Below are 15,443 nucleotides of genomic sequence, written 5' to 3' on the forward strand. Positions count from 1 at the left end.
ATGGTTCCTCCTGCAGAGCGGAGAGCACCAGATTGAGGTCCCACGGAGGTACAGGGCAACGATATTGTGGTATAATACGTGTAGCTCCCTGTAAGAAGGTTTTGATGTTGGGGTGCAGTGCCAGTTTTTTCTGCAGAAGAATGGACATAGCCGACACTTGCACCTTCAGGGAACTCAAGGCTAAACCTTTCGCAAGTCCATCTTGTAAGAATGAAAGGGTCTCTCTGTCTCCCGCCGTTTGTGGGTTAAGATCCCTCTGCTCGCACCAAGAGATGAAAATCTTCCATACCCTATGGTTTATCTTAGCCGAGACAGGTTTACGTGCGCGAAGCATGGTGGGAATTGCTTCCGGAGGAGCTCCTGAGCTTCGTAGAATCAAGGCTTCAAGAGCCACGCCGTTAAAGCCCAAAGATGAGAATTCGGGTGGACAACTGGACCCTGAGTGAGTAGGTCTGTCTGTTGTAGACAGAGATGGAAGGGTTCATCTGCCGCCATGTTTGCTATGTCCGCGAACCAAGACCTTCGGGGCCAGAATGGAGCTACTAGAATGGTTTGAGTTCCTTCCCTCTTTATCTTCTTGACTACTTTCGGTAGAAGGGCGAGGGGGGGAAAGATGTAAACCCTGCAGAAGCGCCAGAGAATCACAAGGGCGTCTACTGCGTGGGCCAGGGGATCTAGGCTTCTTGAGACGAACTGCTGGACCTGTCTGTTGTGCCTGGATGCCATGAGGTCGATCTCTGGTAGCCCCCACTTTTCCACAATGAGGCGGAACACCTCGTGGTGGAGGCTCCATTCCCCATGATCGATCGTTTCTCTGCTCAGATAGTCCGCTATCCAATTGTCCACTCCGGGAATGTGGACCGCGGATATCGCCCATCTCTGCCCATCTTAGGATCTCTTGAGCTTCCTTGAGGGCCCTGATACTTCTGGTTCTGCCCTGATGATTTATGTAAGCCACGGCCGTCACGTTGTCGGACTGGATCCGCACTGGTTTTCCCCGGAGTAACGACACAGTGCGTTCGAGGGAGTAGTGTATCGCTCTGAGCTCGAGAAGGTTGATGGGTAGCCTCTTTTCTACTTGAGTCCATAGGCCCTGAACTGTGGTTTGGCCGATGACCCCGCCCCACCCCCGTAGACTGGCATCTGTGGTTAGAACCGTCCAGTGATGGGGGGGAAGAGTTTTCCACTCTTTGTGCGATGTGGTTGAAGCCACCAGTGTAGAGAGAGCTGTACTCGACTCAGAATGGATATCTTGCGATCGAGGTTGGCTCGATCTCTGCGTTGGTGTAGCAGTATGGTGTGTTGAAGAGGTCTGATGTGGGCTTGTGCATACGGAATGGCCGGAAAGGAAGCAACCATCGTGCCCAGCGTCTGCATTGCTGCTCGAAGGGGGATGCTGTTGGGCCCCATGAGCGACCGAATGCGGCTCCGGAGAGGGATGGCCTTGTCTCGAGGTAGGAAGGCTTTCCCTTGTCTGGAGTCCAGTACTAGGCCCAGGTACTCTATTGATTGAGTGGAATGTAGGTTCGACTTTTTGAAATTGATCGTCCAGCCCAATAAGGTTAGGGTCTCCAGGACTTGGGAAGTGTGGAGGAGGGCTACTGGTGCAGAAGGACCCTTGACAAGGAGATTGTCCAAATAAGGAATAACGGTTATTCCCTTGAGTCTTAGTTCCTCCAATGCTGCCGCCATGACCTTCGTGAATGTGCGCGGCCCTGATGACAGACCGAACGGCAGGGCTACGAACTGCCAATGCTGACCATTCACGTAGAATCTGAGGAAGCCGTGATGAGCTGGGTGGATATATGAATATGAAGAATATGAAGATATGCGTCCTTGATGTCGATGACTGTCATGAACTCGTTTTCTTCCATGGATGACAGGACCGACTGTATTGATTCCATTTTGAAATGGCACTTCCGGACAAAGGGATTGAGATCTTTGAGGTCTAAGACGGGCCTGAGAGAACCGTCCTTCTTGGGAACCATGAAAAGGTTGGAATAGTAGCCTCTTCGTTTGGCCGTTGGTGAAACGGGTTGAATGGTTCCCGCCAAGGCGAGGTCTTGTATGACGGAGAGGAATTTGGTTCTGTCGGAGACTTTGGTCGGCATTCTGGATATAAAAAATCTGTGGAGGGGGGGTGTGAGTGAAGTCGATCAGCAGTCCCTGTGATACCACCCGGAGAACCCACTGATCCTGAATCTTGTTGTGCCATACCTCTCAAAAGGATTTGAGTCGACCTCCTAAGGGTATCCCTTCGGGAGGGGGCACACCTTCATGCCGTGTGAGTTTTGTCTTGTGAGGGCTTGGAGGTAGACTTGGATGAAGACCACGGTTGTCTTTGTTTGCCCTGGAAGCGGGAGCGAAAGTTAGAGCTGGACTTGTCAGGTTGCGTCTTTGACCTTTGTCCTTGTCTGAAGGGACGAAAAAAGGGCCTCCGTTTGAAAGGTGGTCTCTTGGGTCGAGATTGAGGGAGAAGGGTGCTCTTGCCCCCTGTCGCCTGAGAAATAATTTTATCCAGTTCACCCCCGAAGAGAAGTTTACCTTGGAAGGGTATGCTGACTAGGGAATGTTTGGAAGTTAGGTCAGCGGACCAAGATTTAAATCACAAAAATCTGCGAGCTGCTACGGACTGAGCTGAAGCTTGAGCAACCATCCGTGCTGCGTCAAGTGCTGCGTCTCCAATGTATGTAGTGGCGTCTGCTATTTGGGAAAGCAAGTTGTCGGTAGTAGGTTCTTCAGATCCAATGAGCTGTGCCACTTGTTCTACCCAGACCTCCATGGCCTTCGCCACCCAGGCTATAGCGAATATAGGACGGAAGGCAGAACCGGAAGCTGTGAAGGTGGATTTGCAAAAACCTTCGAGACGCTTGTCGATGGGGTCTTTAAATGCGGCCGCGTCAGCGACCGGAATGGTGGTATTTCTTGATACTCTGGAAACCGGAGGATATAGTGCGGGAGGTGAAGACCAGAGGTTGATGCACTCCTTCGGAAATGGATAAGTCTGGGTGAAGCGTTTGGAATGCTGTATCCTGTGATCAGGGTTTTTCCATTGGGACTTGATAATTTCGTCGAGCTGTTTGTATGCTGGGAACAAACATGAGCTCTTCTTGTGTCTCTTAAAAATGTTCTTTGCAGGTTCGACTGAGGCAGTAGAATCTTCAATGTTCAGTGTGTTTAGTACGGCTTGAATGAGGCACTCCACCTCCCCTTGGGTTCTGGGGGTGTCTATGTCTAGATCAGGGTGGTCCTGATCAGAGTCCTCCGCGGAGATGACCTGACCTTCCTCGTCAGAGGGACAGAGAAGTTCCTCTGGAGAGTCAGGAGGAGATAGAGCGTGACGTTTCGAGGTCCCTGGTCGGGAGTCAGAATGTGAAGGCTGAGATAAACGCTCAAGAACCTTGTCTAAGGTTTCGGGTATGCGGGCCAGATGTTGAATGCCTGCAAGTGAGAGGGATAAGGCCCTAAGTAGTTCAGAGTCTGAATTAGTTGCCGGAGTAGGTGGCAGTGAGTCAGTTTTTCTGCAGGCCCCACACAATGAATCAGCCGAGGCTGAATTAAATTTAGTTTTACAAGTTGAGCAGGCTAAAAAAGAAACCTGTGGGTGTGTTTGAGCTGAGGACTTGTTGGTCCTGGGCTCTTCTGCCTTGTTAGCCATTTTGCTCCTTCTCTGTGATAAATGGTGGGGGTAGTTTGAATCCCCAATAGAATCCCTTTGTTTTTTTGTTTTGTAGAGACAGGGGTATTAGGCTAGGCAAGACAGTATAAGGTGGCCTACAGAGAGAAATAGAGAGATATGAAGGGAGCCCCCTCAGTCCCATACTCCCTATAGCATACAAAAGGCATACATGCACTCTGTAGCATACATAGATTTTTCCCCATAGGCAAAAGTAGCATTGAAAATATGATGTGGGACTTGCCTGATATGAGAACGGGCGTTTAGCAGAAGGGCAGGCTGGACGCAGTTGTAAGTAAGGCAGTTGGAGAGAACAGTCTACACTGCAGTGACAGGCAGGCGTGCTCCAGGAAGGTTCTGCAGAAGGGAGACAGAGCCGATGAGCGAGAGCGCTGATAGATATCTAAGGAGCTAAGAAAATAACTGACCTTCGCCGCAGCGTTAGTAAGGCCGCCTGGTCCCTCAAGTACTGCTTGAGTGCGACGGGCGGAGGAGCGCGAGGGAGAGAGAGACGCCAAGGCGAGGACTGGAACGCATGTGTGCGTCACGGAAGAAGATGGTGCATATAGAGGCGCCAAGGAAGAGAAGCGCGCCGGAGGCAAGGATAAGGGCGGGAGAGAGTGGGGTGGAACGCAGGAGGAGCGTGTCACCAGAGAAGGGAGACGCAGGAGTAATGGCGCCAGGGGAATGGGTCTAGAGAGAAACACCAGAAGGCTAGAGATCTAGAGTTGATAGAGGCTGTGAGGAAAATAAAATAAGTACTCACCTAGGAAAATGCCAGCTGAATTGTGCCCTGTGTAGTTTAACCCCTGTGAAGACAAAACACACAGATATATATATATATACATGCACAGGTGTGAAATATATATATATATATGTATGCCATTATACACTCAGGTGAGTGTATACCGCTGCTGCTGACCTCCGCAGAGCGGGAAGACAGCGCAGGGGTGAGGAGCAAGCCTGCCGACCTCCGGAGAGCGGGAAGGCTAAAGGGCAGATAGGTTGCAGCTGGAGAGGCTCTTGATTAAATCAGTGGCCCCTGAACGTGGCGAGATCTTAGACCTGGGGCCCTGATCCGTGCTCCAGCCACATAAAGAATATCGTGTCTTCTCCTTCTGAGGACACTAAAAGAAACTGAGGGTAATAGGAGGAGGCAGGGGATGAAGCCCAGGGCAGGAGGAGGAGTCATATTTTGCAACATAGTGTCCATCTCCAGCTGCAGGATCTTCATCCCCATGGTGCCTGTGTCCCCCAATTTAGGCAAGAGAAAATTTATTTCTCTATTAAGTTCTGCAAGGTATACAGTACATCTACCAGTCACTATGTGCTTCGTTATTCCTCTGAGGTGGAGCCCCCGTGTTAGTCTGCAGGAGGGACCCCCAAACTCAAGTTATGCCTTGTGACTGCTCGATGGCAATACACTTTTATCAGCTAAATTGAGGTCAGTAAAGTCACAATCATTTTACTTTGTTGCTTGCTAATGGCAATATTCAGGGTTTAATGTACAAATACACAGCCAGTCTTGCCTAAAACTCAATACTTATCAGAATGTCTAGTTACAGCCTTGTCTATGACCATCCAAAGCCTTTCTCTAGTGCAGTGTGATCCAGCTGTTTCCATAAAGTGAGCCGGTTATCTAATATACCGGATGGTCAGGAGCCAAATGATAAACGTATTAGATGTATTAGATGTAAGAAGTCTTAGATGCCCTTGTGATGGTTCAGGCTATAAAATTTCACTTTACCTGAAGTGTTCGTGCTCTTTAAAAAAATTCTGTTCGTTATCCAAAGCTTCCTTCAGCGAAAGGTTCTCCTGTATCTCCAGCTGCCCGCGGCATTTCACAATCATGTAGCCTTTTTGGAGGGAGTAAACAAGATTTCGGACAACGCTGACAACATCTGACTCTGCTCCTCTGTCAACCAAGTCTGGCTTTGTTAAAATCCCTGTGAACAGAACGAAAATTGAAAATCACACGCCAAAATCCAAATGACAGATGTTGCTGGGTGTTCTGTATTAATAACACTGATGCCTTCATCCAAGGGTGACTCAAAGCTCTGCTCGCTACTATGAAATCGACACACAGACCAAGTTGTCATTTAGTAATTACCTGGTCCCCACAACCACTCTGCACACAAAGTGTTTTAAAAAACTTCACAAACAAATTCTACACAGTTGCCTTCATGCACCATCTCTCCCTACTATACCTGCTATCCAACAGTCACACTCCCTTCCCAGAGACTATTATCCACTGTTACTATAGGCACCATCTCTCCCTACTATACCTGCTATCCCACAGTCACACTCCCTTCCCAGAGACTATTATCCACTGTTACTATAGGCACCATCTCTCCCTACTATACCTGCTATCCCACAGTCACACTCCCTTCCCAGAGACTATTATCCACTGTTACTATAGACACCATCTCTCCCTACTATACCTGCTATCCCACAGTCACACTCCCTTCCCAGAGACTATTATCCACTGTTACTATAGGCACCATCTCTCCCTACTATACCTGCTATCCCACAGTCACACTCCCTTCCCAGAGACTATTATCCACTGTTACTATAGACACCATCTCTCCCTACTATACCTGCTATCCCACAGTCACACTCCCTTCCCAGAGACTATTATCCACTGTTACTATAGGCACCATCTCTCCCTACTATACCTGCTATCCCACAGTCACACTCCCTTCCCAGAGACTATTATCCCACTGTTACTATAGGCACCATCTCTCCCTACTATACATGCTATCCCACAGTCACACTCCCTTCCCAGAGACTATTATCCCACTGTTACTATAGGCACCATCTCTCCGTACTATACCTGCTATCCCACGGTCACACTCCCTTCCCAGAGACTATTATCCACTGTTACTATAGACACCATCTCTCCCTACTATACCTGCTATCCCACAGTCACACTCCCTTCCCAGAGACTATTATCCACTGTTACTATAGACACCATCTCTCCCTACTATACCTGCTATCCCACAGTCACACTCCCTTCCCAGAGACTATTATCCACTGTTACTATAGACACCATCTCTCCCTACTATACCTGCTATCCCACAGCCACACTCCCTTCCTAGAGACTATTATCATTTTGTCAAGATAATAAAAATAGTAATTCTCAATAGATGGCTTCTGGGGAGGAGTGTCGGACAGACTGTTGGTGGGTTGTTTCTTAGTGAAGACTTTGAGAATTTGGAGTTGAATGAGTCTTGGTGTTATTTTTCTGTTTTTTCTTTTTTTTTCATTGTGTGCAAACGAGTTTTTTATAAGGAAAGTTTTATGTTACTGGTCCTTTAAGCAGGACAGCGTCTGTGCCTTATTATTGAGACTTACGATAACAGTTCTTTCTATGCACTCCTTTAAGTAAATAGTACAAAAAGTAAAAGCCTGCCACTACTACCATTGACTTGAATGGATTTAGCACTTAAAAAGAGCTCACGCTTGTCCCATTCAAGATATTGGGTCAAATGTAGGTGAGTAAATGTTCAGCTTCAAAACCTACAATTGACCATATGAGGAGCCCTGGTGGTGCATTTGGTTATCGACCCCATTGAAATTTTACCACTTACCTAAAGTCCTTTCCCCATTAGGATCCACCTCCCGGGCCATTTCCAGGGCCTCAGTTGTTGCTATATCCACATTACTGGGAACCACAACCAGATTAATGGTCTCCTGCCTCTGGATGTATTTTCCGATCATTTTCTTGATCTATGAAACATTTGTACCCTAGTAAGTTATTGATATTTTTCAAGTGGTCATATTCCCTCAACCCATTCACTTGTTTCATACCCATCGAAACAAACCGATTCTTCTTCAGGTGACTAATCTCCCCGAACTGCCTCCCCGTCAGCTAGAATCGTAATCGCAGGCAGGATGGCACTCGGATCGCTTCGTTTTCCGAAGTCGCATGAAGTTGCCTCACGAGGAAACTTCAGGCCACTTCAGAAAATGAAGTGCCGCGTGTGCATTGTCGCAGACGATTTCCATTTAAGCCGGCGGAGGGCTGGGGGAAGGCAGTTCGGAGAGATTGTCACCCCAAAGAAGAGGAGATTTGTCAATGGGGGAACTAATCTCCCCGAATCTGCTTGTGTGGCCAGACCCTTATCCATAGCGCCAATCAAATGTTTACTTTCATATGCCAACTGCTGATTGGCTGTTTTTCTGTTTTTTGCCAGAATGAAAACATAAGCATTTATAAGACTGAAGGGGCTCCTATACCTCCATTTGTTATTTTCTCTTTATATTTGTTTAATCAAAATATTAAGAGCTGTGGCTATTGAAAACCATATATGGATATTTATCTCTGACCACTCCCAGTGACTTCAACCAATACTCCTCATCTCAAGAGCACACAACATTACTGAAGTCATGGGAGAAGAGTATGTCCCTATGGCAGGCATATGAGAGATAGGGTAGATTATAACTTGATGGCCTGGGACAATGGAAGCCAAGTACTAGCAATAAACTATCTGCCTCTAAATGTCGTACCTGCTGTCCAATATCTTTGGGCTGATCGGGCAGTGCAACTCTAGTGATTCCAGGCAGATCAATCAACGTTAAGTCTGGAACGTCTGGAGATATCACTTCTAGCGATATCAGTTCATCACTGATTCCTTTGCCGTTACCGGCCATAAGGTTCTGAGCTGAAAAAAAAGAGGCAGATAAAGTCCTCAGAAAGTGATCATATTTGGATGAAAATTATGTATAACCTGTTGCATATGAAAGAGCATCTACTGACCTGTTTCTACCACACTATATGTCCAAGTACATGGTTCGTCTATCCAACAGCTCATTCCCAAACCATAGATATCAAGGCTATAACAGCCTTTTCTTCTCTAAAAGTTGGAATGTTGTTGGTGGGATTCAGAGACATTTCTGGAGCTCCAGTCCCAATGCTTCCCCAGAAATGTTCTTGAGTTCCACCACCAACGATCCAACTTCAATTAGCAAGTCTTCTCAGAAGAGCAGAGGCTGTTATAGCTTAAACTTTGGCATCAGAACAGGACAGCTATTCCGCTGTCTGCACTGGAATATCTGAATTTTCAATTTAATAAATGGAAATTCAGCTCTTAAAGTATCCTAGAGTCGAATTTTTACCACCCATGGTAACTGGCAGCTAACTGCCACCTGAGGCAAGGTTCTCAACTCTTCCTTCATTGCAGGCGCAGCCCTGGTGGGGTTTGCTTCCGGTTGTTGGGCACTGATGTTGAAAGATCAGGGGCCTCGCTCACATATTCATTCCACTTCATCCCACAGGGGTCAGGTGGGTTAAGCTCAGGGATCTCTAGAGGCCGCTCATAATGTTCCACTCCCATCTCAGTGGGATAAGTCGGCTGCTTTATCAGATTTACCTTGTTTTACTTGATTTTCCACCTCTGCGGCACTTGCAATCGTCAGTTCATGGTCACGGTAGGAAATCTTTCCACTCCAGGTTGTCGACTTTGTTGCTTTTTTAAGCTTCAGTTCCAGTGGGCACCGCGTAACAATGCCTGCAGGATTGGGACACATTTAAAAGAGGGAAACGTTTATATGAGTCCGTTCTCAAACCACTTCCCAATATATTAGAAACATCTGGGAATCCTTCTGTATCCCCCGGTTTGGTCTAATTCCTTTCATTTTCCCTTTCCATCTTTTAATTACCAGTACTTCCAGTATAGGACATTTAGGGCAGAGACACACGGTCAGATGTGGGGAGATTAATCGCCCAGCGACAAATCTCCTCTTCTTTGAGGCGACTAATCTCCCCAAACTGCCTTCCCGTTAGCTAAAATGTAAATCGCCGGTGGGATGACACTCGGAGACAACCTCAGGCGACTTCGGAAAACGAAGTGATCCGAGTGACATGTCGCCGGGCGACTAATCTCCCCGAATCGCAGCGTGTCTCTGCCCTAAGATGTCTCCGGTTACTACCCACCCCTTTTCAGCAGAACTATTGTATCATGTACCAATAAAGGCTCATTTACTCACATAGGAATGCAATCTTTTGAGAAAGAACAAAGGGGTATAAGCGGTTGGTGCTGGCAATAAAAGGCTGCATGGGTTATGTGGTTGCTAAGAGCTGAGAGCCCCTGTTGTTAGATACACACATATAAAGGACTAAACAAATCTGACTGTATCTTTTTCCTTAGAGGGGAAGGTGCAACGTTTATCAAGCCCTGGCAGGAGGTTCCTACAAATATATGTTTTGCTTCATCTAAACTGCCAGTTTAATCAAGTTCACATGCAGCAATTCAATTAGATGCATGCTGCATGGGCATCAGTGTAGTCTGCAGCATGCATCTAAACATATTCGCATATACATACATTGTCTGTACTGTGTATTTTAAAGAAGTAAGAGTATGCAGGTGTAGCGCTATAGTAAACTGACTTGTGCTAGGGCAGTTTTAGCTACTTTCCTTGGTGGGCTGAGACCACCGATGAGCTCTCTTTCTCAGGGGTAAGCCCTCGCAGCGGGGTGGAGGCAAGGGTGTAGTGTAACTGTAACCTGATGCGATAGCACAATGATGGGCGCCAGTAGTTCTTTAAAGGAGAAGGAAACCCCCAGGGCGCTAAACCCCTCCCCCCCTTCCCTGTGCTGCCCCCCCTCCCTCCTCCCCCCTGGCCTACCTGTCCCCCTGGGCAAATGCCCCTAACTTTTTACTCACCCCTCTGCGCAGGTCCTGTCCACGGAGTTCGCAGTCGCCATCTTCTCCCACGCGCGTCTTCTTCCTGCTCTGATCGGCGTTTTCTGGCGCATGCGCAGTAGGAACAGGTACCGGTACGGCTCTACTGCGCATGCGCCGAATGTCACGAAGTTTTCCGATTTCACTTCGTGACTTCCTACTGCGCATGCGCCAGAAAACGCCGATCAGAGCAGGAAGAAGACGCGCGTGGGAGAAGATGGCGACTGCGAACTCCGTGGACAGGACCTGCGCAGAGGGGTGAGTAAAAAGTTAGGGGCATTTGCCCAGGGGGACAGGTAGGCCAGGGGGGAGGAGGGAGGGGGGGCAGCACAGGGGAGGGGGGGAGGGGTTTAGCGCCCTGGGGGTTTCCTTCTCCTTTAACAGTTGAACAAAGAACAATATTTATTGAACAATAGCACAGAGATCATTTAGCACATTGATCCACAATGGAGTATAGAACATACACAGCAGCATAAAGGAAGCATATACTCACAGCACGTATAGGCTGAATCCCCACAGGCTAGGGAATATACAGCAGAGAGTAAGTTGACAGCATGTGATGGGTATTGCCCAGTTTTCAGGATATCTTCCAGTGGCAGACTAAGGGAATTCCTGACATCCCTATCTCAACACTTGGTTCCTTACTCTGGGTCAGTATTACCCTGGGATCTTAATCCCTCTAATCTCCTCGGCGGAGCCTTGAGCTGCTCAACTAAATAACCTCTCTATCACTCCTAGAGCGATCTATAAAACGAGTATAGCTGTCTAATTACTAGGGCCAAGGCGCCTAGGGTCAGAACTACCCATTCCCTTCCAGTCTGCTTGGTTGGGCTAAAGCAATGGACCCAGAGCACATGGTTCCTAAACCTTTTATACTCTGGCACAGTGCCATCTGGTGTACACTGTGTGAACTGCAGGGGTTCCATAAGCACAAGGTCCCCATAAGGACCCACTGAGGTGTCCATATTACTAGGGATGTGCCTGTCTGTAAAGTGTAAGGGTGTCTAAGATTTTCACATCCCTACATTGGCAAAATGTAAATGTAGACGTATTCAGACTTCCTGCTGCTGAATGCCAATATCTCTTTATAATAAAAGTGCAAATCTCACCACTGCCCCTAGGAAGGGTCACTCCAGACAGCGCCTCCAGGACTGAGCTTTTCCCAGAACTCTGGTCCCCAATGACCGCAATAGATGGGAGGCCAAGGTCCTTGTCCACCCCCAGTGCTCTGAGAGAGTCGATGATGTCAATGCACGGGCGGATCTTCTCCTCGTACTGGCTGCTCAGAATTTTCTCCATCTTCTGCTGTAGAACAAAATATATTGGATGGATATGAGACATGGAATACTTTGTTCATTTAAAGATACTACTTGCTAAAATTAAGCAGCCACCTTGGTCTGATTGAGTAGGGGGCCTACTATCTGAAAAAGAATAGTTCCCCTTTAAAGTCGATATTCTTATTTTCAAGAGTTTTGTATTCAGATTTAGCTTCTTGGTACCGGCGTCTATTGGACTCTTAATCTCCTCCTGCAACACTCTCTTTTTTTTTTTCGCTACAGAGTTCCAGCTTTGGGATGATCTGATGTTGTCGACTGACATCTGTCAACCAAAGTGACAAATCATCAAACTCCTCTCGGTCATTTTAAGTTTTGATTGCTGGGGTCAATGTCCCCTCCCAGAAAAACCAGACAGCAGTTAGTTGCAGTCCAGAAAGCGAATAGGAAAGGAAATTGTATGAAAACAATACAAAGTAGGAAATAGGGAACCAGTCTATAACATACCGTAAGTTTAAAAAGGTCAACTTCCCCTTTAATTCTTCTTCTTTAATAATTCTGGACTCAGCACAATTCAGCAGGAACAGCCCCCTAAGTTTGCTTATAGTCTGTACAGAGAGATTAATAAAAAGGAATGATCTATCTTCAGATATGTAAAATTGATTAAAAAGAGGGGATCTGACTTATGTCAGTATTTGAAATTTTATATAGGAGAAAAGAAAGAAAGTATCCCCGTCTTTTTGATCAGAAAAAACACACAAAAATATTTTTTATATGTTATCACTATATAATTTGATTCCAGTTAAACCATTTAACCCCGTGATTCTATATATTTAGTTCCCCCCTTGATAAGTAGTCCCACAAAGTGCTAGTGCTTGACCTTAATTAAATAGCATTAAATAGAATAAAACTAGGACTCAATAGATTTGTCTTTTAAATATTGTGTATACTTTATAATTTCTAACTCATAAACAATTCATTTACCATTAATTGATTGTTAAGTTACTAAAAATCAACTAAAACACCAATAATGGTGATATAGTGCCAACAAATTGTGATCAATTCACTTGTAAAACAGTTAAAGTGCAGCAGGAACAGCCCCCTAAGTTTGCTCATAGTCTGTACAGAGAGATCCCATAAAACTATGGCAGCATAGGTATTCCCCTGTACTAAGCACAATTCAGCAGGAACAGTCCCCTAAATTTGCTCATAGTCTGTACAGAGAGATCCCATAAAACTATGGCAGCTTAGGTATTCCCCTGTACTAAGCACAATTCAGCAGGAACAGCCCCCTAAGTTTGCTCATAGTCTGTACAGAGAGATCCCATAAAACTATGGCAGCTTAGGTATTCCCCTGTACTAAGCACAATTCAGCAGGAACAGTCCCCTAAGTTTGCTCATAGTCTGTACAGAGAGATCCCATAAAACTATGGCAGCTTAGGTATTCCCCTGTACTAAGCACAATTCAGCAGAAACAGCCCCCTAAGTTTGCTCATAGTATGTACAGAGAGATCCCATAAAACTATGGCAGCATAGGTATTCCCTGTACTAAGCACAATTCAGCAGGAACAGTCCCTAAGTTTGCTCATAGTCTGTACAGAGAGATCCCATAAAACTATGACAGCATAGGTATTCCCCTGTACTAAGCACAATTCAGCAGGAACAGCCCCCTAAGTTTGCTCATAGTCTGTACAGAGAGATCCCATAAAACTATGACAGCATAGGTATTCCCCTGTACTAAGCACAATTCAGAAGGAACAGCCTGACTCTTCTCTGATGCATTGGCCCCTTAAAAAATAATAATGGGATCATTCTGATCAGCCATAAAAGCTAATTTAAGGATGTGCCATTATAATATTGTAGAAAGGGGGAGCTGCACATTCACAGCAAGCACAATAATAAAGCAGCCCCCCTAACATTACAAAGAAAGAGCTGTTCTCACCTGGAATCCTGACACACAGTGACTGCAGCTCCCCTCCCAGGAAAGGATTTTTATATCAGTGGCTCTAGCTAACGCATTGCATCAATTTCTGGAGAAATGAAAGTGAAACTGCAGAGGCATGCTGAAATCCAGAATAGAAAGTTCTCTCTATTTCCTAGCTTTTGTGTTAAAGGGGAACTTCCTTCGATGAAATAATTGTTTATTTAAGAGTCTTTCAGACATCGCTTACATTAAAAGGGTTATTTACTAAGCTCCGAATACCCGAAATCAGAAAAATATGTGATTTATTTTTATAAAATCTGACTTTTAAAAAAAATCACAAATTTTTCAGAATTTATTAAACCCCGAGGGCTAAAAAGCCCGAATATAAAAACACGGCATCTCAAACCTGTCCAGGTTGCATAAAAGTCAGTGGGTACAGTCCCATTTATTTTTGGTTGTGGTCGGGCAATTTTACTATGTTTTCGGAGCTTTCGGGTGAAAACTCCGAAAAATTCTGAGATTTCGGGGGAAATTCACGAAAAAATTTGTGAAAATCTGAGCTTTTCCCGCAAAGCAAATTCTCGGGAAAATGTAATAATAAATAAGCGTTAAAAACCCGAGCTAGATCAGAGTTTGTAGCAGCCGATATTGAGATAAATTCGGACCTTGATAAGTAACTGTAAAATGTAAATGCAGCAACATAGGCTTGGCCAGCAAAACAAGAGACCTGCTTTCAAAAACAAGTTACATTTCCAAATAACTTTTGGAAAACTATGAATTTATTTTGCTTAGGGTTACCTTTTTAAATTGTATTTACACATTTAACGTGCAGAGCAGGACAGTCCTTATATCAGATCTGGCACAGAGTGCAAAATCAAAAAAGCTGACCACTGATTGGTTGCTATGGGTAACCGCCCATGAGCAAATCTGCCCGGTGTTGATAAATGAGTTCCACTTTATCTAATTATATAGCCTATGGGCAGCTCTAAACATCTATAGGTATGGCATCCCTTATCCAGAAACCAGTTGTTCAGAAAGCTCCTCATTATGGGAAGGCCATCTCCTATAGACTTCCTTTTAATCAAATACAGAGAAAGTTCTTTCCTTTTTCTGTGTAATAATAAAACAGTAGCTTGTACTTGATCCCAACTAAGATATAATTAATCCTTATTGGAGGCAAAACCAGCCTATTGGGTTTAATCAATGTTTAAATAATTTTTTTAGTAGACTTAAAAGGTATGGAGATCCAAATTAAGGAAATATTTGTTATCCAGAAAACACCACATCCCCAAACATTTTGGATAACGGATCCCATATCTGTAGTCGGTGACGGAACCTTTTTGGGAGGTGCAGCCAGTCTCTCTGAACCTTCTGTAGATGGAACAATTACATATCAGAACTGGGGTTCAGGGCGGGACTTTCTACTCCTGCCCAATCCCCAACATTAAGGGGGTTATTTACTAAACTCTGAATGCAGAAAATCATGAACATTTTTTTTAATATAAAATCACTAATATTTCAGAATTTATTAAACCCCAAGGATGGAAAAGTCAGAATCTGAAAATCCGGCATCTCAGACCTGTCGAGGCTGCATATAAGTCAATGGGAGAAGTACCAATGATTTTTTGATGTGCGCTGGGTTTCGTGCAATACCCCGCAGTTTTCGGGTGAAAAATTGAAAAAAGTGAAAATCGGATAAATATTTCCGGAAAAAATTGTGAAAATCAGCTTTTTCCCCCCGCAAAGCGCATTTTCGGGAAAATGTAATTATAAGCGTAAAAAAACCCGAGTGGATTTTATAGGAGTTTGTAGCAGAAAATATTGAGATAAATTTGGACTTTGATAAATAACCCCCTAAAATCACAATGATGTCATAGGCGAGTAGC

General features: G+C 45.3%; 1 protein-coding gene across 2 annotated transcripts in view; it reads right to left on the reverse strand.

Annotated features, from left to right (window-relative positions):
* LOC108707413 (interferon-induced GTP-binding protein Mx2) overlaps positions 1–13,821 on the reverse strand; it is a 29,941-nt gene extending 16,120 nt beyond the window's left edge. The window contains exons 1-7 of one of the 2 annotated variants that reach the window (XM_041581535.1): positions 13,576–13,821; positions 12,141–12,241; positions 11,469–11,661; positions 9,049–9,186; positions 8,186–8,340; positions 7,267–7,405; positions 5,424–5,622 (exon numbers count right to left, since the gene is read on the reverse strand). In XM_041581535.1, coding sequence (XP_041437469.1) covers positions 5,424–5,622; positions 7,267–7,405; positions 8,186–8,340; positions 9,049–9,186; positions 11,469–11,658 — 821 coding nt within the window. In that variant the 5' untranslated portion in view covers positions 11,659–11,661; positions 12,141–12,241; positions 13,576–13,821. Of the gene's footprint in view, positions 1–5,423; positions 5,623–7,266; positions 7,406–8,185; positions 8,341–9,048; positions 9,187–11,468; positions 11,665–12,140; positions 12,242–13,575 lie in introns of both variants that reach the window. The other variant, XM_041581534.1, reaches the window with a different exon arrangement.
* Between the last annotated feature and the right edge of the window lie 1,622 nt (positions 13,822–15,443).

The sequence above is a fragment of the Xenopus laevis genome, chromosome 2L (genome assembly GCF_017654675.1).
Source record: "Xenopus laevis strain J_2021 chromosome 2L, Xenopus_laevis_v10.1, whole genome shotgun sequence".
Taxonomy (NCBI): domain Eukaryota; kingdom Metazoa; phylum Chordata; class Amphibia; order Anura; family Pipidae; genus Xenopus; species Xenopus laevis.